The following is a 21,775-nucleotide window of genomic DNA, read 5'->3' as shown; positions in this document are numbered from 1 at the left end:
TACCTTTAGAGTTTCTTCATAGAAATTTTCAGAAAACATTTTATATGGTATTTAACGGATTTTATAAACCCAGAAGGCCATAAAATTTTTTAACCATTCAGTTCCCCAGTGGCATTCAAAGTCTTAAACCACGTTAACAACCATGTCATGCTCGACACACTGAGCTTCACTGAACCACATGCTACCCTGTGCTAAGAGATAACTAGCCCGGGACAAATGTAGGATGTTCCTGTTTGCCTCAAAGCACGAGGTCAGCTCAAGACAGGATGATTTAACGCTTCCTTTGGTTTTGCAAACTTCTGCAAGTTTTGATGTAGTATTAAAATTAAAGGGAATTCGTCAAAAGACTCAGATTCAGTAATTCCAAAACAGACAATTGTTGTAGTGTTTTAAGTGTCCATCTCCATATAAAAACCTAAGGGAAAGTTGGAATTTTGAGAAATATGCTCTCTTGAAAAGATTGATACTGGCCAGACTTGATTGGCTCATACCAAATCTAACAAAATCCACCTTCCACTACCTCTAGCTCACTAGTTCTCCTATCTGTTATGATGTTTTCGTCTGTGTCTCGGCAGGAAAGCAAATAAGAGTATGAGCTGCTCTCTCAAATTTCAAAATTTCCTCCTAGGTCACGTTTTGAAACTCAGCTGTTAGCTATATTGAGTTTCATGATGGTCAGCTTGGTGGGAATATGGGGGGTTCTTTTAGGCGCTGTACCTTTAAAGATACAGTTTGTGATGTAAATAAACTGGTTACTCTATCACCAAATTTATTCGTAAATCTATATATAGTACACTAAACAGTAAACAACAGCTAAATCTAAGTTTTAGTGTGTGCAATTAACAATCAAACTCTTCTATAAATGTGAATAATCCTTTAATTAAAACGGTGTAAAAAAACTGACATTATCCCTCTAAGTGGAATAGTTCTAACTGTTCTTGAAATTTAGTGTAAGCCTTTCATGATACTAAAGCTGATGGTTTTCAACTAAAGCCCTGTCAGCATCAAGTGCTTGTCAAATTCGATTGCCAAAGGCAGATCGTAATAAGAAACAAAAGCAAACTATATTTAAGGCAAGCTCAGTCATGCCCTTATTGGGCTCCAAATTAGATCACAGTCATGAATAGCAAAAGTAGTATAGTACAAAATCAGTGTAAAATGAGAAACTACAGGTGTGATAGTAGCTGTTAACACAACCAGTCAAACTGCCTTTTTAAAAGACTGAGAACAAAGAAGGCAGGATTTCCAGGGGGCAAATTCAATATGGAGGTAAACAGAATGGAGCCGCAGTTCAACACCCAGTGTTAGCAAACACTTTCGTTCTAAACTGATCCCCTCTCAGCACTCTCATCTCCTTGTGATGAGAGTGCTAGGAGAGGCCAAAAATACTCTGAAGAACAACATCGTTAATCTGATTGGTCTTTCTTTTCTTTACTGACATGTTTTTCTGCAGCGCTTTAGTATAACTTTATCTTCCGCTATATTTAGACCGCAAATTATAGTATTCAGGTCTGCATGCCAATGACAGTGCCAAGCCTGTTGGCTTTCTTCAAGATATGCACATAGTGATCAGGTTATTATGGACATCTGCCTGAAGATCATTGTTTCTGTGAGTCTGTTTCATATGGCTGACAAACAACTGGCAGTTTACTCTCTCTTGTTACACTGTTTGATAAGGCAAGGTAAAAGAGGGAGAGGGCAGAGGCCCGTTCCTTCATGTCTGAGTAGATCAAGATAACCCGTGATTGCATCTGATAAGTGAGACAATATCTATATTTGAAAACCGTTGGTTCCACTGTATCTCACTTTCTTTTGTCATAGAGATGTTAATTCATTATTTTTAGGTCATTCAGTAGCTTTAAGTGTTGCTGTATTGGATTGCATTGCATTCCAAAGCGTTTCTGTTGTTTTGTCCACCTCCTGTAACTCTACTGGCCACAATGTGCAGATACACATTTAAATTATCTCATTTGCAATTTTATTTAGTTGAATATTCCAAAACATTATATAGTTTTTTTTGTTGTTTTTTTTCAATGAGGCTAAAATATTACAAGAAACATTTTCAAAAAAAGACAAATCCTCATAGCAAGACTATACTGTAAAGTATAACTAAGTCTTCACTAAGAGGTACAACATAGATCGATGTCCTGTAGGATGCTGTTGGATGCGTAACGAAGCAAAGCAAATCCAAGTGCCAGAGAATGGAGTCCTGTGGAAAATTCCAAGATCGGGTATGTTCTCAATTAAGGCAGTCTACTCTACCATGAAATTCAAGACCCACCCCCTGAATGACTCGGCACTTTTTCTTCGCAGTGTGCCAGTGGGTTACATGTTGAATCAATGAAATATTCATTCATGTCAAACCTAGCAAAACATATTTAACTTATTTTCTCTATTGATGATGTTTACAGATTACATGTACCCTACTAAATCACATTCACACTGAGTTCAGTCAGGATGAATAGAAATGTAGTAATGATATAAAGAAAGATTCTAAATGAATGAACAGCAATTGATTGAAGCTCAGACTTCTCAAATTGAGTGTGAGCAAGTATGCACATGTGTCTTTGAAGCAGTCATGAGGGAAAAACACTTTCCTGACTGGGGGTCTGGAAGAAACACAAACACCCAGTAAACTAACAAACCACAGTCTGTTTAATCCCAACTGGGACTTCCTGGGTGATGCTCCTTAAACTAGTTGTTAGTGCAGCTTCGGCATCCAGGTCCATTTGTAACGTCACTACAAAAGGAACTTACGTAACACCCATCACAGCTTTGTTGTGGCAGCTTCCAGTTGACAAACACAAAAAGGCCGAGTCATGAACATTTCAACTCACTCTGACCAGCTTCACTTTGAATGAAGTGTAAAGCAAGGTACGAACGTGGACCTTGATGGATCCTTTTGGCAACAAATATTTGATTTTCTTAAATCATGACTTAGAGTGAGCTGAAACCCCTTGCAAACTGTGTTGTACAGCACAGACCCTAGATATGCACAGTGGCAAAGTTATATAACTAGAACAGATCAAATCAGAAAGAATGGAGTTGCCAGTCACAATGTTGGCCCACACTTATCTTGCCCTTTATTGAGTTCCAGAGGTCATTCTCAGTTCCACCAACCCACTACTGTACTTTTTTGTCCTTTTCTTAAAGATCTTAATTCAGATTTTTCATGTGATACACATTAATTATTTGCATGACAGACTCCTACCCTGGGGTGTCACATCCTCCAAATAAATCCATTAGCTAACAATATATCCGAGCCCTTACATGTGGAAATTTACCAGTATATACTGTAGGTGGTGTTGATGTGTGGGAAACTGCAGGGGAAAAACTCCACACAGACCAAAACGTGATATGTGCGGACGAACAAGGTACATCTAAGTTTAAAACACAGTTTTGTAAAGGTAATTTGTGGAGTGTCCAATTTCAATCCGCTCTCCTGGGAAAACGCACTGAGTGCAGATCAGCACTGTCCATTTAATTACGGGATCAGTCTCATGAGAACCTTCCAATTACTTAATACATGCCGACTGCTAAAACCCTGCCTGTCTCCGCAGTGTAAATGAGAGGGCCACTGTTTTGTCAGGAGTAAAGAAACCTCCTTTTCTGCCTGCGTTTCCAGTATTCCGGCGACAGAGGGGTTTTGCCCAATTAGAGACTTACATATCTGGATGGAAGAAACTGTAAGAGAAACGGATGAAGACATGGCCTGTTCTTGATCATAAAAGCAGTAGTGCTAAAGACTGATTATGGCAGCAGTGCATATCCATAAACTCCCATCCTCCACACTGAATTCTTCTGAGTGATTTTGAATGGTTCATTCATCGTTCATAGCCCAGGGATACGAGGTCATCTACTGTCAAAAAACCGAACTGCAACTTATTTATCCTAGAAGAACAAGAGCCGCACACAGTGTCCCCAAAACCCAAGAGTCACACCGAGTTGAAGCCATTCCCCATGTTGGTGGTTTTGAGCACACGGGACACATACATCCACAACAGGGTTTGACCAAAAGGACTGTTTCCATGAGAAGAGAGAAGAATAAAAAAAAGAGTTGATTCAATCGGGTTTTTTTTTTTTTTTTCAAAGGTTAAACTGAGAACATTCTGTTGGGCTATTGTTGAGCAACACACATACGTCCGCAATCAGACGAATTATTACCGTGAGGTTGTTTTTTTTTTTTTTTTTTTTTTTTTTTTAACGGAGCCGGTGATTTTCCACAGTCGGCGAGAAATGTTCAATGACGACAACTGGTGCACAGCGACACCCTGAGGCCAGTAAAGGCAGCAACGAAAGCTCCGGTGACCCCGAAACATTCATCGGCAGAATCGTTAGTTCAGTCGCGACCGGGCCGTGTGCGCAGGGATTTGGCTCCCTAGCGTTATGAAAAGGGACATTTTAATGAAACCGAAACCTCAAGCTGCACTGTAGTTATGTAGATTAGTCTGCACAGCGGATAGTTCTCTCATTTGTTTTAATTGGCTGAGTTCATTAACGGACACGTGACCTCATAACCTAAGGCTTAGTTAAAACATCAATGCGCAGCCAAACTCCGGCTGTACCGACATGGTGAAAGCACTTTATACGTAGTCTCAGACACATGAACATTAGCCTTTTCCTTTTTAACGTATTCATTTTGAAACGTCGGTTTCATAAACCTTTTTTTATAAACCCCCTGCTAACAAGAAAAAAGATGTCAAGAAACTCACTTATCGGGCCTCTGTGAGTAAACTCCAAAGTTAGCCCTAATGGTTTTGAATACAACAGTAAGCTAACAAGAAGTGGGACTTCGTCTTTCCACATCTGAAGGGGAATTTGAGGATAGCCTGTATGGACGGCATAGCCTTCTCAGCAGGCGCATGTCAGACCAAGTCAGTGGAAGGTAAGCCGAGCCAGGTGGTGAGGAAAACCGTCGCCGTTGCTGACTAGCGGAAAAGATGCCGACCCAGATGACCCTGCTGCCAAACCCCGCCCGCTAACGCCACCGGACATCTCCCATAGAGTTACGCTCCACCCGGGGGGCTAGTATATCTCTGCGGCATCCCCTGGATTCGACCTGCTCGGGAAAGAGACCCCGAGGTAAGTAGCTCTTCAAAAATATATCCAGTTCTTAAAGTGAAAAAAAGAAAGGAAGATTGAGGTTTCCATATCTTTATGGAAAGGATAAGCAAGAACTTTGGAGAATTCAGGTGTCAAATGACAAATGGCATGTTACGTATAGGATATAGTAGTTACAAGGTCTGTATGGTGTCAGTTATGTATAAATTCAAATTATTTTACGTGAACAACTCCGGATAATATATATTAATATATATTAAGAAGGAAATTGAACTTAAAATGGAACCTATGAGGCATTCAAGAGGATGCTGTTAATATGTTTTGTGCATTTTATTGTTCAGGTCATTTTTAGGAAGAACTGTGTCAGGAAATCACTGAGCAGCTTGAAACACACGCGGATGATTTCGTTCCCCACTATAGAAAGTGACCATGGCTGAAGAAATGTGCCTGCAGATGTCTACCGGGATGGTTGTTGAAAAAGGAAATAAAAGGAAACGTCAAGAAAGACATTGTGGCACTCATTCTCTCCCAGATGGACAGATTGTAAGTAACACTCATAATGTGATGACTGACCCTTCCTTTGACAGTATTTGTGTGGGTGTGAACTCACTTTCAGAGAGCAGTGACACTGGAATCCTTTATCTGAACCCTCAAACACCAAATTGGTCTCTCGTGGAGAAGTTTGCTGACCTTTCTGCAGGAGAAGAAACGAGAGACTCTGATGACCGAGACCACAGCAGTCGAGCATTGTCACAATGCACTACTTATCTTGAGAAGGATCAAATGTATGAATGTAATGAAGTGCTCTTGGATGCTGTGCAAAAGAATTGCTCTAAATACCTCAAGAGCCACCAAGTGCAAAGGGATGCCTCAGCCAAACAGAGGGCATCTAAGCTCAAAGAGCTAAATGTTGAGGAATATTCATCGGTTGGAAGTGGGAAAAATACTGAAAAGAAGAATGTTTCTGTTAAGAAATTACTTAAAAAGCGTAAAGACGACCAGATCCCCCGACTTTTGATAGCAATGAAAAAACGTAGTGGAGTTGACACAGAGCATCGTCCCTTCAAGTGTCCACACTGCAACTGGGCTTTTAAAAAGCTGGGCTACCTGCAGAGTCACTTACAAACACACACTGGCCTCAAGCCACATGTGTGTGATATATGTGGGAAGGCTTACTCCCACCAGGGCACACTCCAGCAGCATAAGCGTCTACACACAGGTGAAAGACCATATCACTGCCCCTTCTGTGTCAAGACCTATATTTGGTCCTCAGATTACCGCAAGCATATCCGCACACACACTGGTGAAAAGCCCTATGTCTGTGACACTTGTGGCAAGGATTTCATTCGCTCCTCTGACCTGCGGAAGCATGAACGAAACATGCACACCAATGACAAGCCCTTCCCATGCGCGCACTGTGGCAAGACCTTCAACAAACCCCTCTCCCTGAAGCGTCATGAGCGTAAGCACCTGGGAGAAAGGCCTTTCTCCTGCCCTGACTGCGGGAAGGCATTTGCTCGTGCCAGTCGTATGGCAGAGCACCAGAAGATCCACACAGGAGTGCGTCCGTATGTCTGCTCAGTGTGCTCCAAGTGTTTCACAAAGTCCTCCAATCTGACCGAGCACGAGGCCATTCACAGCGGAGCACGGCCCTATAAGTGTACAGAGTGCGGCGTGGCGTTTGCCATGGCTTCCCGTCTCATTCGCCACCAGTATGTCCACAATAAAGAGAAACCACACAACTGCACAGTCTGCAGCAGGAACTTTAGCCATCTAGCAACACTGAAGCTTCACCAGGAGCAAACATGTGCTGGGAGGATCTTTGTCTGTGTGGAGTGTGACAAATCTTTCCAGTGTGCTGCAAAACTTGCTCAGCACATGCTAAACCACAGGGACAAGAATGTGTCTGTTTAAAGACTAGTAGTGTAGGGCACCAGTTTATTTATGTTAAGGTAAGTATTTATGATAATTGTGCCTAATGAGTTTTAAAACTTATTACTAACAACCCCTTTTTCCTGGGCTCCCATGTATAATAATTCACAATGTACCCTGATATAAAATGAGAAATTACTCCAAACTCTTTGTATCTAAATGTTAAAATGCAGGGATTGTGTTTTTATTTTCCTAGTACACTAAAAGCAATAACGACGTATGTAAGCTCAAATCTCTATATGTGTTATGTCCAAACTTATTCTAAAATGTACTACGATTGTTATGTCAGCTGTAAAACTGTGGTTCCTTTTAATCATTTTTCTACACACACAAGAAGAATGTGTGATTTGTATGAGCATTTGGTTTAAGCAGAAGCTGAAGCTGTAGTTGATGAAAGCGAACCAACATTGTAAACCGGTAGTGTTAAAGTTTTACTGTGAAGGTGAATCTCAATAAAGGTTTTCTACCAAATGGTAATCAGAACTTCATCAGGCCAATTTCTTTCTTACTGAAGAATCATTTAAAACCAGGCCACCACAAATTCATCACACTACAAATTTTTCAAAATGTAGGAAATTGTCTTGACAAGCAGTTATTTCCAAATTGAAGAGAAGGTCCATATCTCTGGTCAGATTTGACTCTTTAGGGAGATTTTTTTGGATGCAGCTTGAAAAAGTCTTTCATAGAGCCATCAGTTCTGAATGTGTTTATTCTCTGATGTGTTACTGGCAGGCAGTAAGTGGTGGCTTACATCGTGTTGGTCTGTGTGTGCTGGACTTAGCCAGTGTGTCACACTCACACTTGGCTACTGCAGACTAATGGTAAAAGGAGACAGCACCTGCCATGTTGTCACTTGCTCTGCATTAAGTGAGTGGGGCCCTGTTTAAAGTGCCAGATATTTCTTAGCGAGGATGTATTTATTCAGTATGTAACTCTTACTTCACTGTTTTTTTTTGAAAGCAAAAATAAAACAACCATATAAACGAATACAGCTTTTAATATTTTATAATACTGAAAAATTACTCTGAGGCAGAATTGCACAGATATACTGGTAATTGATACAGTTCATGTGCTGGTACAGTTGTACAAAAAAGCATTCACATTCACTGCAATACGTAAATCACAAAGCCATATGACAGGAGTAAAAAAATCTCAATCACATCAAAACATGTTTACAAAGTGATGGTTATAAAACAGATTTTTCTAAAATTTATTCCAAGACTATATATTACTATGTGTTTTACATACATTTTAAAGAGCCTCGACTAGCTTCGTCATCGCGCAATCATTTATATATCATGGCTATAATAAGGCACTGTCTCAGATGACGGCATTGCAAATATCAACAGCACATAAACAGTTTGATCCGAAACATGTCTGCTAGCTGAGGGTGTACTGTAGGGGGTATAGGACATGTTGGCTGTTTGCCTGAGGTCTCTCCCAATTCCCCCTCCGCCTCAACCATGTGGTATCATCCATCTTGGCGGCATGACAACATGAGACTCTTACACACTCTTACATTTTTTCTGTAGAAGTCTTATATATTATTAAAACTAAAACTACAATTTTACAGATGGTAAAAATAATCAAATATTGCTCACATAATGATCTGAGCTGTGAGAGTCTGATGACACTGATCCTAAGTGGGCAGTTACACAGGTGGTCACAGTTGTACCAACTGTCCTAAACGTTTTCTGTCACACTGAAGCTTCACTTAGTGTTGCTGGCACTGATGGTCCCGGTCAAATCCCTCATACAGACATGGTTACTGGGGCTAATTAAGTTAACCCTTTCCCCAGATATGTCCTGCATCCACTGGTAATTTCCCTGCAGTCAGCCCACCTCAGCTGTTTCGGTCGCTGCAATAGGAATCACTGTGACAGTCCATCCAGAGTATTTCTGTATCTAACACGCAACATGATGGTGGGCAAGCTGTGGGGGTTTGAAAGGGCATCCTTAAAAAAGAAATGTGGGCCCATGCGAGTGGTAGTGATCTTATTGGAGTTCCTCCAAGCTCAGGTAAAGCTCTCATTAGACATACAGTACAGGCACTGTTAAGGTGTGAGATCCTGACTTTGGTTTTAGTGGTGTCAGTGATCCTGCATACACATAAGAAATTGAAAGGTATGTAATGTATATCCTTAAAAAAAAATGTAATGTGGTACATACTTTTTTATCGTAATGAAAATTTACCTGTGGTGCGGGCTAGTGGTCTTCAAAAGGTTCCTGACCCCACCTGCTGGCCTATGTGGGGGGGTGGGGGGGTATTTATAGAAAATGATCATATTTGCATGGTTTTATGTAAGTAAAATATCACAAACCACTGCAATGTTTTTAATTTCAGTACTAAAAAAATGCAAGCCGGATATCATAACTCTACTTCAGCCAAAATATGAAATTGGACATGTTGATCAGCAAATGTTTTAATGGCAGTGACACAGAAGGCACACAGCTACTCCAGAAGGGTCTGTGACCTCAGAAATCCCACATAAGGAGAATGTGCAGCTTGGCAATATATTTATGGCATGCGTAGTTGAAATGTATCAAAAAATACAGTGATAACTGACATATAGTCCAAATATTCTGTAAATTATTACATAACTCACCTGCTTTCCTTGAAAAGGGATTGATCCCAGCAGAGGAGGCCTGGGATGGAAACATGTCACGAGAGACCATGGCAGGTGGGGGAGGAGGACAGAAGCCAATTGTGGGTGGCAGCTCCTAAGATAATGTGCAAAAATATATATCTTACATCGCAGAATTGAAAACTTGATTATGACTGAAAAATATAATGTATGTCTACTTGAATCTTACTGTCTGAGCTGGGCCTCCCTGCTCTGAACTCTCCTTTTGGACGTCATTGGGTTTTGGTTTGAACCAACTACTGAACCACCCGATCTTGGTGCTCTGAATATAACACAGAAGAAATGACTCATGTCAAATGACTTTTACGTGGTTTAACAGGTGTCAGTATAACAGGGGATCCACCCACCTGTTTAGGGGGCACGTTCGTCTGCTCAGAGGACTCTAAACCTTGTGGGATGCTCTGTTGGTTTTGTCCATGGTGATTGATGTCAACCTCCGGCATCTGACCCCCCATCTTCAAAGGCAAATACGGACAACAGACATCCAGGTAACTTTTTGGAAACACTTCCCAATGCTCACTTAAAATGGTTGGAATCTCGGAACACACTATTTACAGTGGTAGAACATTGAAAGTCTTTGCGAAGGTTTCAATTTGAGCAATATAAATAAATCAAGACAAATGTGATTACATCAAACCAAGAGGTTGTCATCTTTCTGTTTCTTGTGTTTTTTATCAGTGCAAAAGAATACGAACACTACTCACCATGCCTGTTCCAGGTGACGACCCAGCCCCTGTTGGAGCAGTGAAATGAAAATTCACACACAAGCTGACTCCCCAGAGCCCATAGTAAATATCAGAATAGAGAAAGGAATGAATGCTCTCTAAAATTGAATTCTCACCCTCTGCTGCTGATGGCAGATTACTCAGAGGACAATGTAGTGGGACAGTTCTGACTTCAGCATTATCTGTGTTATAGTAACTGAAGTCTTGGCTCACGGCCACTGTGGGCATTTGGGGAGCATAAGCGGTTACTGGAACTGGAGGTTTGGCGCATGGCCTGGACAGGATAGGATATAGGACAGGATATCACATGTGTAGTAAGAGTTTTAAATTATGAGGTCGCCATTGGTGGATAAAGGCGTGCTACTGCACATTCTGTACCAGTCCTGAGCTTCTCTGGAGTCCCATGATAATGCTGTCATTTCCTCAGTGTTTCCTTCAATTTGATGCACAAGGCTTTCTTGATCCTCACTGCCTCTGTAATAAAGGAGTTCAGGCTCAGGACTCTGGGTGTCATAGCTTAGGTCCTCCAAGCCAGATTCTGTGGGGGGAAAAAAGAGAAAGAAACATAAGAATTAAGTATTTTACTTAGGTATCCTTCACTCAAGACACTGCTCTCTAGTGGGAAACAGATCACATAGTAGATCATTCGAAGTAAAGAGGGGACTAAAAATTACCTGAGTACGCTTTGCTATCATCATGGGCCAAAGCACATCCCTCAGGTGCTGGCTGGTATGTTTCAGTACAGTCGTAACTCCCCGTCTGAGCAAAATAACAAGTTTAGACATATACAGCAGTTTTAGCGTCTGAACTAAGAATCTATAGCCACGCTTAGTGACAGCAGTGCTTTGAGCTACATAGATATGTCAGCATGCTAACACACTAACAATAATGATGTTTAGCAGGTGTAATTCCCATGTTAACCATATTAGCTTAACTATGTTAGCATGTAAACACATTGTTATTAGCAATAAAGACCAAAGTCAGCTGAGGTTGATGGGCATGTCATTTGATTTAAATGTATTTGATCATAAACCAAACCAATGGACAAATGAAAAATTGACCTGATGATGGCACTAGATGAAAAGTAAAGAGATCACAAAAACGAGTTACAGTTCATCCTGTAGGAGACATGAATGCCTATTCCAATTTAATGGCACACACTAAAGTCACAAGGATTGATGTTCGGTGAAGCCATGAATGTCTGTACGATATTTCGTGGCAATCCATCCAATAGTTGTTGAGATATTTCAGTCTTGACCAAAGTATTGGACTGACAGACTGTCACTCCCATCCCTAGAGCCACAGTGCTAGCATGGCTAAAAGTTTTGCTGCATAGAAGAAGCCATTTGGAAGAATTTTTTTTTTTTTTTTTTAACAGAAAATGAACAATAATGTAACCTGTAATTGGAATAAAAAGGTTCCAGGAATAACCATGCTCATCCAGCATTTAGGGACAAGAATCAAGGGCAACAATTATTAGTCGAAGGGTACAAATGACTAATATAATGATATGAAACACTAATAGTAAATGCTGTACATCTGTACAGACTGTGCTCTGTACAGACCATCTATGTACAGAGCATTTTGAAGGCATGAAATGAAAGGAATAGAGAAACCGATCACCTGGAAACTGTGGTGCCTAGCACGCAGCTGTCTCAGCCAGTCAGGTTCCTGCCCGGCTCCACTAACACCTGCTTCACTGAACTGACCCTCAGAGTGTCTCAGTCTGTCCGCCAGCTGAAGGAGAGAAGATGCATACAGTATATCCATGTAGACCTTAAAGGATAGGCACTGAATGACTTTGGTTTGAGCACTCAAATGTGTAAGACATAATAAGTATTTATACCTTAATGACCTCTCCAGTCAGCACAAAGAAAGGCTCCCTCTGTCTGAGGGTTGCCTGTCCTACCACCTCACAATAATGGAAGGCCTGAGCTGCGAGCCCACAATCCAACAGTCGACATGCATATAGAAGCTTATACACCTGACCACAACACAGTAATATTCAGCATCACATACATTTTAAAATGATATTTCTTTATCTAGAAGAGGCAAATATCTTAGACTCATTTAAAGATGACTGCAAATGAGAAATACATAGACTAGTAAACTGCATGTAGAAGGTAGTAAGATCTGCGGTAAGTGGGGGACTACCTGAAAGGACGGTATTGAAAAGCATTTGTCCCCAAGTGTCTGGCAGTACTCATACAACTCAGTGCACTGGATGGCAGAGTTTTTGGCAAAATATTTAAAAGATTGCCTAAAGTAAAGGAGAGGAGAGGAGAGGAGACACTAATTCAAACATGGGAAGATAATCTCAGCAGACACTACACAGTAGGTAAAACAAACATAAGATTAGAGGTTAAAACAAGGGGCATTAAAAGGCATTCAGCCCTTGACTTTCTATGGGTGATTTATTGTAATTCTAATTCTTTTATAAAAATGGCTGAACATTATGTTGCTGCTCTCAATCCTAGGTCAAAATTATGATTAGATAGACACCAATTAGACCGATAATCACCTGTGGCTGCTGCCTAGAAGCACCAGCCTCTCTGCCTTCTGTGTGAACGCCCCAAAGGGAGCGCTGGCTGTCAGGTAGCACACATGGGCGGCATGTATGAGGCCTCTGGAGGCTGCATGGGGAAGAGGAGCACAAAAACAATCAGCTATTATGTCTGGGCAGAAACAGCATTACAAGCTGTCAGACACACCGTGTTGTCTGTACCGAGTGTGTCTCCCATGGTGATGATGGCCTTCTGATGGATAGCAGGATCTCCCGTCTCATTGGAGAGCATGACGGCCAGATGGGGCCTCCAGTCTACCACTTTTTCATTTCCACAGCACTGGGCACAGAAAACATCACGATCAATACCCTTATTTGCTAACAAGGTACACGCTGACATAAGATTTAGAATACAATAAATGAAACTGTGATGATTGGGTTTTTTGAGGGTTTAAATTATGTTTAGCATGTTTTACCGTGGCTACAGCGGGGATTCTCCCAGACAGCAGTTGGAAGAGAGTCTGGAGGGGATCACTGGCCGTTAGCTGGCCTGTAAACCTGCCAACAAAACAGTTTCCATCATTGCACATCTTAACCAAGGCTTTGTTTAAAATGTGCTGCTACACTGTACTAAACCAGGACCTATCCCATTTAAAGAGTATCCTTACTGCTACACTGTACAGAAGTGACACACTATGCCTACAGCTCAAATTCTGCCCCTCTTGTCAATCACAAGTCAAAATCAGCCAGGCTATCTGTAAGCCCTCCCCCAAACATTCCTCTACTGACACCCTGACAAATGCTGCTGTAGGACATATTGCTGATACCAAAATAGTCCGTAAAAATGGATTGGGTTACATGATAAATAGTTCACATAAACTGCAGTTTAGTGATTTCTCCTAATTAAAGGCAGCTGTCAATCAGCACAAACCTCACTTTGAAAATGGATGATTTCTCTGAGACTGGTGCACAGGGACTAAAAGGCTTTAATTGAACCTATTAAATGTCAAGTCAGATGACTTACACTCTCAAAGGAAGTGTTAATGGTCTCTGTTATGTACTGCAAATTATAAATAACTCAGAAGCCAAGACAAACTCTGAAAAACAAGATGGAAGTGGGCTCAGAGGAAAAATGGATTATCACTGATAAATCAATAATAAATTTCATCTTTAAGTACACACATTTCAAAATTACAAATAAGTTCCTAAACACTTATCAAGAAACATCAGAACAATTACCTTGTTTTTTTCTTTGAAAATGTTTACAAATATGAAGCCAAGTGTTCCAGAAGTCTAATCTCTTCGTTTGCATTACTGTGATTATTTTTGGACACAGGGCTGTGGGAAAGCCACAGCACTTGTTGGATGGAAGAGATGTCCTGTCATTGCAATTCGCTACACAAGTCACAAGTATAAGAATATGTGAGTCTTCAAGTTGGTCCCTTAGTTCTGACTGCAGCCAGATACTACAGGTGTGCAATCGGCTGACCATTCTTCATTACTAAATTGTCTTAACATCTGTTCAGTCCATGGAAATACTGACTGTATGTGCAATTATTCCCATAAAAATGTCAAATACAGTTTTGTAAAAAAATGTCATGATCACTATTTTTGCAGATATTTGATAATAATCCAAAGTATTGTAAAGTGATTGAAACTTTGTAACGCAAATTTCGTGGTAATCCATCCGATAGCTGTTGAGATGTTTTTTACCCCAAACCACAGATATTAATCAAACGGTGGCACTAGAGGAAACATCAGAGGATCACCAGGTCAGGAGAATTTATCCTTTGGGAACAGTCCATGTCTGTACAGAATTTTGTGCCAATCCATCTAGTAGACATAAGGATATTTCACAGGATAAGTGAACACTTTCACCTGCTGGTGGAGCTAGAGGGAAATTCAAGAGGTCACCAGAGTCAGTACAATTCATCCTCTGGGGACCATGAATACCAGCACAGGATTGAATGACAATTGGATAATGGAAATCCAATTGTTTATTTCACTCTTGACCAAAAGTCTGTACAGATCGACATTGCTTGCCAGCCGCAGAGCCATGCTGCTTGCATGGCTAAAACTTACACACAGGAAGCTGAGGAAATACTCCAAAAACAAGTGCCAACCAGGTAAACCAGGTATCGGTTTTAATGTTCTAATTCTACAGATGAGTGGTAATTTGTGAAGAAAGGCAAATGCTCCCTCTGACGAAACAACTTAGATACTTTTGCTCTGCTTTAAATTTATATATATAGATATCTATATATATCTATATATATATATAGATATATATATAGATATATATACATATATCTATATATATATATTTATATACATATATATATATATATATATACACATATATATATATATATATATATATATATATTTAAATATATATATATATATATATATATATATATCTATATATATATATATATATATATATATATATATATATATATATATATATATATATATATATATATATATATATATATATATATATATATATATATATATATATATATATATATATAATATATATATATATACATTTAGAGCAACAGTATCTAAAATGTAAGTATTTTCTTCTCCAAATCTTGTCAAGATCTTTTATTCTTTTCTCACCTGTTCAGCACAGTGGTATAGGACCTGTTGTCCATTTTGCTGGCCAAAAAAAGTGCATGCCCCCACAGGCCACTGCTCATAGCTGACTCCAAGGCCTCCTGGAAACCACATTGGAAAGAGTGAGGGGACAAACACTTAGATCTCAGCACAGTATGACATCCATGGCAACTAGTGTAACACAAGAGTAACTCTGTTATAGTAGCTGACACCACTCATTCCTCCTTTATTTTTATAGCCCTAGTCTGAGTTACCTTGATCGGAATACAGTCAATCACAGCCTGATAGAACAGTTTTATCATATGGTGATAACAATCCGAAACTCATGTTTATATCCTATGCCAGAGATGAAATAATTTATAATCTGCCATTTGGAGCAACACTGAGATAACCAGAAGAACCTAAAGAGAACATCAGATGATTGGTAAGATAGAAAGGTAGAGACCTTCTTTCTTCCAGCCAGCAGCAGTCGGGTGTAGTTCTGCAGGGCCTTCTCAGAGGTCTCAGAGCTGAAGCTGCTCCAGTGTCCTGTGAGCAGGTCATCTCCTTTTTGAGGTGGCGCCTCAGCGGTCGCGCTCTCACTGAAGTCAATGAGCGTGGGAGCATCCGACTCCCAGCTTCCACTGGAATGTGAGACCTGCATCAGCAGTTCTGCAATATCTGATCCAACTAATTGCTGAAACAATGGAAATGTAGTGAGAATTATTTCAGAGAAACGTCAAAGTTACTCTGGTGTTACTTGATGAAGAATCACGAGGCTCTTACTCCATTCTGTCTGCAGAGCAGTATCAGTAGATTCCACAAGAGGGCAGCGGAGCTCTTATCATGCAGCTCGTCGTCTCTCATGCAGGCGCCTGCCTCCTGGTGGGCAAACTCTATAGCGTCCACTTTGTGCAGATCTTCCCTTCAGAAATATGACAAACTATCAGATTCATACAACACTAAATCTGAAATCTAATCTTCACAAGTCTCACAAGACGAACAACGATTTCAGGCTCGTCATTCGGCAGAATAAATTCTGACCTTGGTGAAAATGGGATCAGTCCTTTTGTTAAGATTATTTAGTGGTGAGCATTTTCAGAATTAAACCACAAATAAAAAAGCCAAACCTAGTTAGGGGACCGGGGAAGATTCTCATCTCCTGCTGTTCCTTTGTCTCGCTCAGAATGACCTGTGCAGAAATAAAGACAAAAATTGTCTTTAACAGTCTTATTCAAGAAATCAGTGTATGTGGTTAAAAAAAAAAAAACGAAATTCTTATAATGTTATGACTACAGGCTAATGTTGAACATACTTCCAGGCTGTGGATTTCCAGCAGGCTGACGTTTTCCCGTGTGGATAGGCCTGGAGTGACCCGAATCAGCTGGCCCGCAGGTCCGAAGCTGACTACCGCATGAGGGATTGAGTACTTCAGAGGAGCTGACATCCGATGCACGGGTCCATGCTCTGAGGAGATGTGATGCATAAAGGGACATGTGCCATGATGAACGCTGAGCCAAGTGACCCTGAGAGAAAACAGCTTTAACTGCCCACTCACCTGCATGAGACGTGTGAATAGGCTGTAGAACAGGGTCACTGTGTTCAGCTCCATTGATGTACTGACTCAGTTCATAGCTGCTGGAGGATAACCCTGAGGTTTTAGAGCCTTCTAATGTCCCAAGGTGATAAGAGGAAACCTCTTCATTCTCTCTGGAAAGATTTTCCTCGTAGTCATTGAGGTAATGTTGGGAGTTGTCTCTCCCTTGGTCATACCTGAAAGAAATAAAGGAATAATGTGTTATATATTTCATATACAGGTACTTTCTTCTACTGCAAAAATGCACAGTGATTCAGCCTATTCTCCGCTAAGGCCCTGGGACCAAAGGGGTCATGGGGCACTGGGCCAGGGCCTCTGTTTGAGGTGACTGTTCACATTTCATGTTGGGAAGTCAATCAAACAACTATAAAGAGACTCTAAATAACCACAAAGAGACGCAAAATGACTACAGAGACAGCAAATGTCTACAAGGAGATGCAGGCGACCGCCAAGAGATGTGAAACAAACAAAAAGAGACACAAGATGTCTACAGAGAAAGAAAAGGACCACAGAGACGCAAAACAAGCCCAGAGAGACACAGAGACTATCTGTCAGAGCTCCTTGCACCAGCTCCAGTTGGTCCAGATCAGTGTCTCTCTAATAAGTGGCACCAAGACAGAGACTACCTCCACGCTAGCCGGCTCACACTGGCTTCCTGTTGGGTTTCGCATCGACTGTAAAATTCTATTGATTGACTTACTTTTTGCGTGCACGTGTCCCTCTCTGCAGGTTATGCCTATGTCTCGGCTGGTGATCAGCCTCTGCAGTTAAAGCCCCGAGACTTTGGAACATCTTTGACATCTTTTAAATCTCTTCATAAAACATTCTTTTAAACGAAATCTTTTGTGAATATATTATATTCTTCTGGTTTTACCATTGCACCCCAGCCATTGTATGTTTTCTTCTTCTTTTTAAGTTTTTTTTTGTGTCCTCCTTTTGTTTTATGACTTAATTTCAATCCCTGTAAAGAATTTGGAACTTTGTTACGAAGAGTACTATAAAAATAAAGTTAATATTGTTACAGTATTATTATTAATATTATTGACAAACTATCAAAGAAACAAATTATAGTACCAGCGAACGGCGCCATTTGATTTCCATCTGGACTTTTCTCTGGGAAGTGTGGTGCGCAAATACCACAGAAATTGCAAACGTGACCGAGAATGTTTCCACAATAAAAGTTAAAAATTAAATTAAATTACTGGATAATCTGCCGATTGTTTTCTTGATATATCGGTTTAACTGTCACAATGTTTCAGAACCCAAGTTGACTTACTTTTCAAAAAAATATGCGCGACCAACAGCCCAAAACTCAAAGACATTCAGTTTACTATCATAGAAGACTAAGAAAACCAGCAGATACTTGCATTAGAGAAGCTGAAACCCGTAAATCCTTAACATTCTTCCTCATAAATGACTCAATTTTCAGTAGACTGACTAACTGATTAATCAACTAATTGTTTCGACTCTACGCTCAGTTCCAGATAAAAAGGGGTCGACTTTCACGGAAGTGGCTTATTGCTCTTCACCTGTACTCCTCTGAGTGGGCGCTCCCTGAGTGGTCCTGCTTGTATTGTCTTTCATGGAAACGGTCTGTTCTCCATGAGTCTTGCGGGCCCCACTGGCTGGCATCTTAAAGAGAAGATTAACATGCCGTATACTATTATTTTATTTGTTTTTTTTTACCACGACAAAGCGTGTAGTGCATTTTGCAATGAAAGCTTAGTTATCACACAGAGTTGTTTTGCGTAACCGTACCTTGTCGCCCACGCTGTCCTCTATAATAGTCATGGTCGTAATAACCATAGCTGTCTCTGTAGTCCCAGTGGCTGTGGGGTGGATAGTCATACCCATGCCTGGAAACAAAGGGCCACTAGTCACACCAATGCATTCATTCACTTTCTTCACGTTAATCCTTCCATCCTGAAGAAGGCACCATCCATTCAAATGCGGATCTATAGAATTTCTAATCTATCTAGATTGTATAGTGTTCAAATTTTCCCTTTCTCCCTTTTCATGGTGACAGATGTCTGGTGACTACCAACAGCAGGAGGGCAAACATGCCGTCAACCCAATGGGTTACATAATTGAGCCTGGGCATTTTGCACCACCATGCTGTTCCCAAATCAGTAAACCAGACTACAAAGTGTTACAACATTTGTGTTTGTCTTGCACTGCATGATTGCACACTCTAAAATTATTATTACCTTCTTCCTAATATTGAGTTGTAGCCGCTTTGGCACAATCCATATAATAAGGAAAATCAGTGTGAGATAATTCCTGGTAAGATCATCCATAGACAATTCTCTCCCATAGGCTTTGGAGAACTGTAACCGTACACACCTGGACTGGGGTCTTTGGGGTTCTGGTCGAACATGGCCGTAGGGATACTGGTGGGAGTTGTAAGGATACTGCTCTGGTCTGGCTGGAGGATTGGTGAAGTTGGCCCTGTAGCGGGGATCAGGATGAGCCCAGTGTCTGTCCCATTCTCTGGGGTCCGGTGGTGGATAGCTCTGGCCCCTGTCCTGCTGAGAATACCAGTGGTAGTCCTCTCTGTCTTTCGTTCTGTGGGAGTGACGGCCAGACTCGGGCCTGGGGTGACCTCTGTGATCCATAATGACACCTCCACGCAAGCCCGCGCCGCCTTGACACCTGGGAAGTTTGCAAATCTGTCTGTAGGAAATCCTGTTTCAGAGTAGAATCAAGAAATCTGTACATCTTTTGTTTGGGTGCTACGAGTTTACACGTGCCGGACGCAGTCAAAGTACATTCATGACTGCCACATCATTTCACTGGGAGGTCCCAACATGAGGTGATAACAAGTCAGCATGATAACAAGAGGATAAAGTTCACAAACTACTGTGACCCATATAACTACGTTGTGTTACTGCACAGGTTCCCAGCGGTAACAAAAAAAGAGGGTAAATTAGGGGGAAAAAAACCCTTACAGAGGTTACTTTAAAAACAACAACAACATCATACCATTCAGGGTATGTCCGTGTATACTGCTTCATCCCCGTTGTGTTTGCACTGTGTATCCCAGCCCGTGTATTTTCGGTGATCTGAAGGTAAACAGTGGAGCACGCCCTGAGGAGTTTGACAGCTGCAGTCCCGCAGGGCAGGGAAAGAGGAAATCACGTCAATCTTCGGGCTCCGCTATGATTTCGAAAAGTAAAAACCAAAAACGAAACAAGCAGGCTGCTGGCGGCTCTCTCCGTGTCATTTCGACAGGACGATCCGTGTTCGCGGACTGTAGGTTACACGAGGAGGGGGGAGCGCATCTTTGAGGTGTTGCGTCTTGCCACGTTGCCGGTAGGGAGGATGTAGAGGACGGCCGCGGTCATCCCGAGTCAACTGGTCTCCGGTCCGTCGTAGCGATGCCACAGGGGAGCAGGGGAGCAGGGAAGCAGGGGAAACTGATCCCGAGTCAGCGGGGACAACTTCGGAGGCTTCTTGCAGTGAAAAACGTTCACCCTGAAGCCCCACCAGAGGCTCCCTAGCGCACTTTATACGGGCTCCCTCAAGCTGCAACACCCCCTGTCCACAACAGTCTGACCTGTACACTTGGATTCATTTCAGCTTGTTTCTTCATTTTCTGCTTACTTTACATTACAGTACACTATATTTGTACCTCTGAATTTCTTATCCTTTTCAATGTCCCACTTCCTCATTTTGTCCCACCAACATATTTCATATCCGTTGTTCCACATCTACTATTTACTTTTTCCTTACCCATTGCATTTATCATACTTTACTTTAGCTCCTTATTTTTTTAAATTTCATTTTGCCTAAATTAGTTTTTTATTATATTGCTATTTTTAAAAAAAAATCTTTTTTTTTTTTTGTCAATTTTACTGTGCACTGTGTATTATTAAAATACACGTTCTATGGAAGTGGTGATTAAAAGATTTCTCTGTGCACTGTCGTGTGTATGATTATGTATATAAATTCAGTCTTTAGATCTATAGCATGCGCTAAAATAATATGTTTGGCTGAGTTGGAGAGTTTAACTAATTCAAGAAAAAATTGGAAGAGGAGGATGAAGAGGACAGTTTTCTGCAGCTTCAGATTGATAAAACTTCTGAAATGTCCTTTCACGTATGCCTTTTACATAAGCTAGTGCTTCTAAATATTACATTTCTGCTATTTCAAGTGTTACATAATGAGAAATATGATTTGCAATAGGGGGATGACTAAAATAAATGACTTAAAAAAAAAAAAGCTCCGCTGTCAAATTCATTGAGAGGTATTTGGGGAAAAAATGTGCAATAACCTCTTCTCCAGGTCATTTCATTTCCTGTTAGCCATCTGACCTCCGTCCTACATATAGATGAGTATCTGATAAATAGTTTTTATGAGGCGTTTTTTGCGAGAACTTTTGTGAGAGCTCCATGTTCGGTCGCCGTATGTGAGGGAATGGATTTTCCCAGGAATACAACAGGGCTTGGTTATCACCGAGGTCCCCCTAAATTGCCCCCAACACCCGTCTGACACTGAAGACGACGAGCTACCGCTGACGTGCGTCTACGTGAACGCGGGCAGGTCGGCATCGTCCTTTTTCAACCTGGAAATGGCGGCGACTGTGGGGGTTACGGCCGCGGGGTGTCGCTGTGTTCACAAAGACGAGAGGAAGAAAAAAAAATGTATTTTCCCTTTGACCAATGAGAGCGGGTTATGCAAATGAGCCCCGAGCTCTCGGGCTTTTACT

The 21,775-nt window shown here is 41.1% G+C and overlaps 1 protein-coding gene across 3 annotated transcripts; it reads right to left on the bottom strand.

The window, feature by feature from the left end:
- Positions 1-7,997: 7,997 nt before the first annotated feature.
- Positions 7,998-20,400, bottom strand: sec16b (SEC16 homolog B, endoplasmic reticulum export factor). Of its 3 annotated transcripts, XM_040129545.1 has the most exons (25): positions 20,050-20,400; positions 19,411-19,719; positions 18,826-18,923; positions 18,597-18,699; positions 17,029-17,243; positions 16,786-16,937; positions 16,601-16,662; positions 16,257-16,395; positions 15,937-16,167; positions 15,495-15,592; positions 13,343-13,424; positions 13,089-13,206; positions 12,885-12,996; positions 12,518-12,623; positions 12,210-12,347; positions 11,987-12,100; positions 11,038-11,122; positions 10,742-10,901; positions 10,480-10,637; positions 10,343-10,371; positions 9,986-10,093; positions 9,808-9,900; positions 9,600-9,714; positions 9,187-9,237; positions 7,998-9,092 (listed from the first exon to the last, which is right to left on the bottom strand). In XM_040129545.1, exons 1-24 carry the CDS (start codon positions 20,079-20,081, stop codon positions 9,209-9,211), a joined length of 2,886 nt encoding a protein of 961 aa, XP_039985479.1. In that variant the 5' UTR covers positions 20,082-20,400; the 3' UTR covers positions 7,998-9,092; positions 9,187-9,208. The 3 variants fall into 3 exon arrangements, with proteins under 3 accessions (XP_039985479.1, XP_039985478.1, XP_039985480.1); XM_040129544.1 differs by lacking the exons at positions 7,998-9,092; positions 9,187-9,237 and having other exon boundaries at positions 9,290-9,714; XM_040129546.1 differs by lacking the exons at positions 7,998-9,092; positions 9,187-9,237; positions 18,597-18,699; positions 18,826-18,923 and having other exon boundaries at positions 9,290-9,714.
- Between the last annotated feature and the right edge of the window lie 1,375 nt (positions 20,401-21,775).

Source organism: Xiphias gladius, chromosome 6, assembly GCF_016859285.1.
Source record: "Xiphias gladius isolate SHS-SW01 ecotype Sanya breed wild chromosome 6, ASM1685928v1, whole genome shotgun sequence".
NCBI lineage: Eukaryota > Metazoa > Chordata > Actinopteri > Istiophoriformes > Xiphiidae > Xiphias > Xiphias gladius.
This window is presented reverse-complemented; position numbering and strand designations above follow the sequence as displayed.

Bases quoted from the DNA above. Each gene is read 5' to 3' on its own strand.
- sec16b (XM_040129544.1), bottom strand. From the start codon at position 20,081: ATGAAGCAGTATACACGGACATACCCTGAATG. The intron at 13,425-15,494 runs GTGAGAAAAGAA...TTTTGTTGGCAG, and splicing joins TATACCACTGTGCTGAACAG to GTTTACAGGCCAGCTAACGG. The intron at 12,101-12,209 runs GTATAAATACTT...TCTCTCCTTCAG, and splicing joins TGACTGGAGAGGTCATTAAG to CTGGCGGACAGACTGAGACA.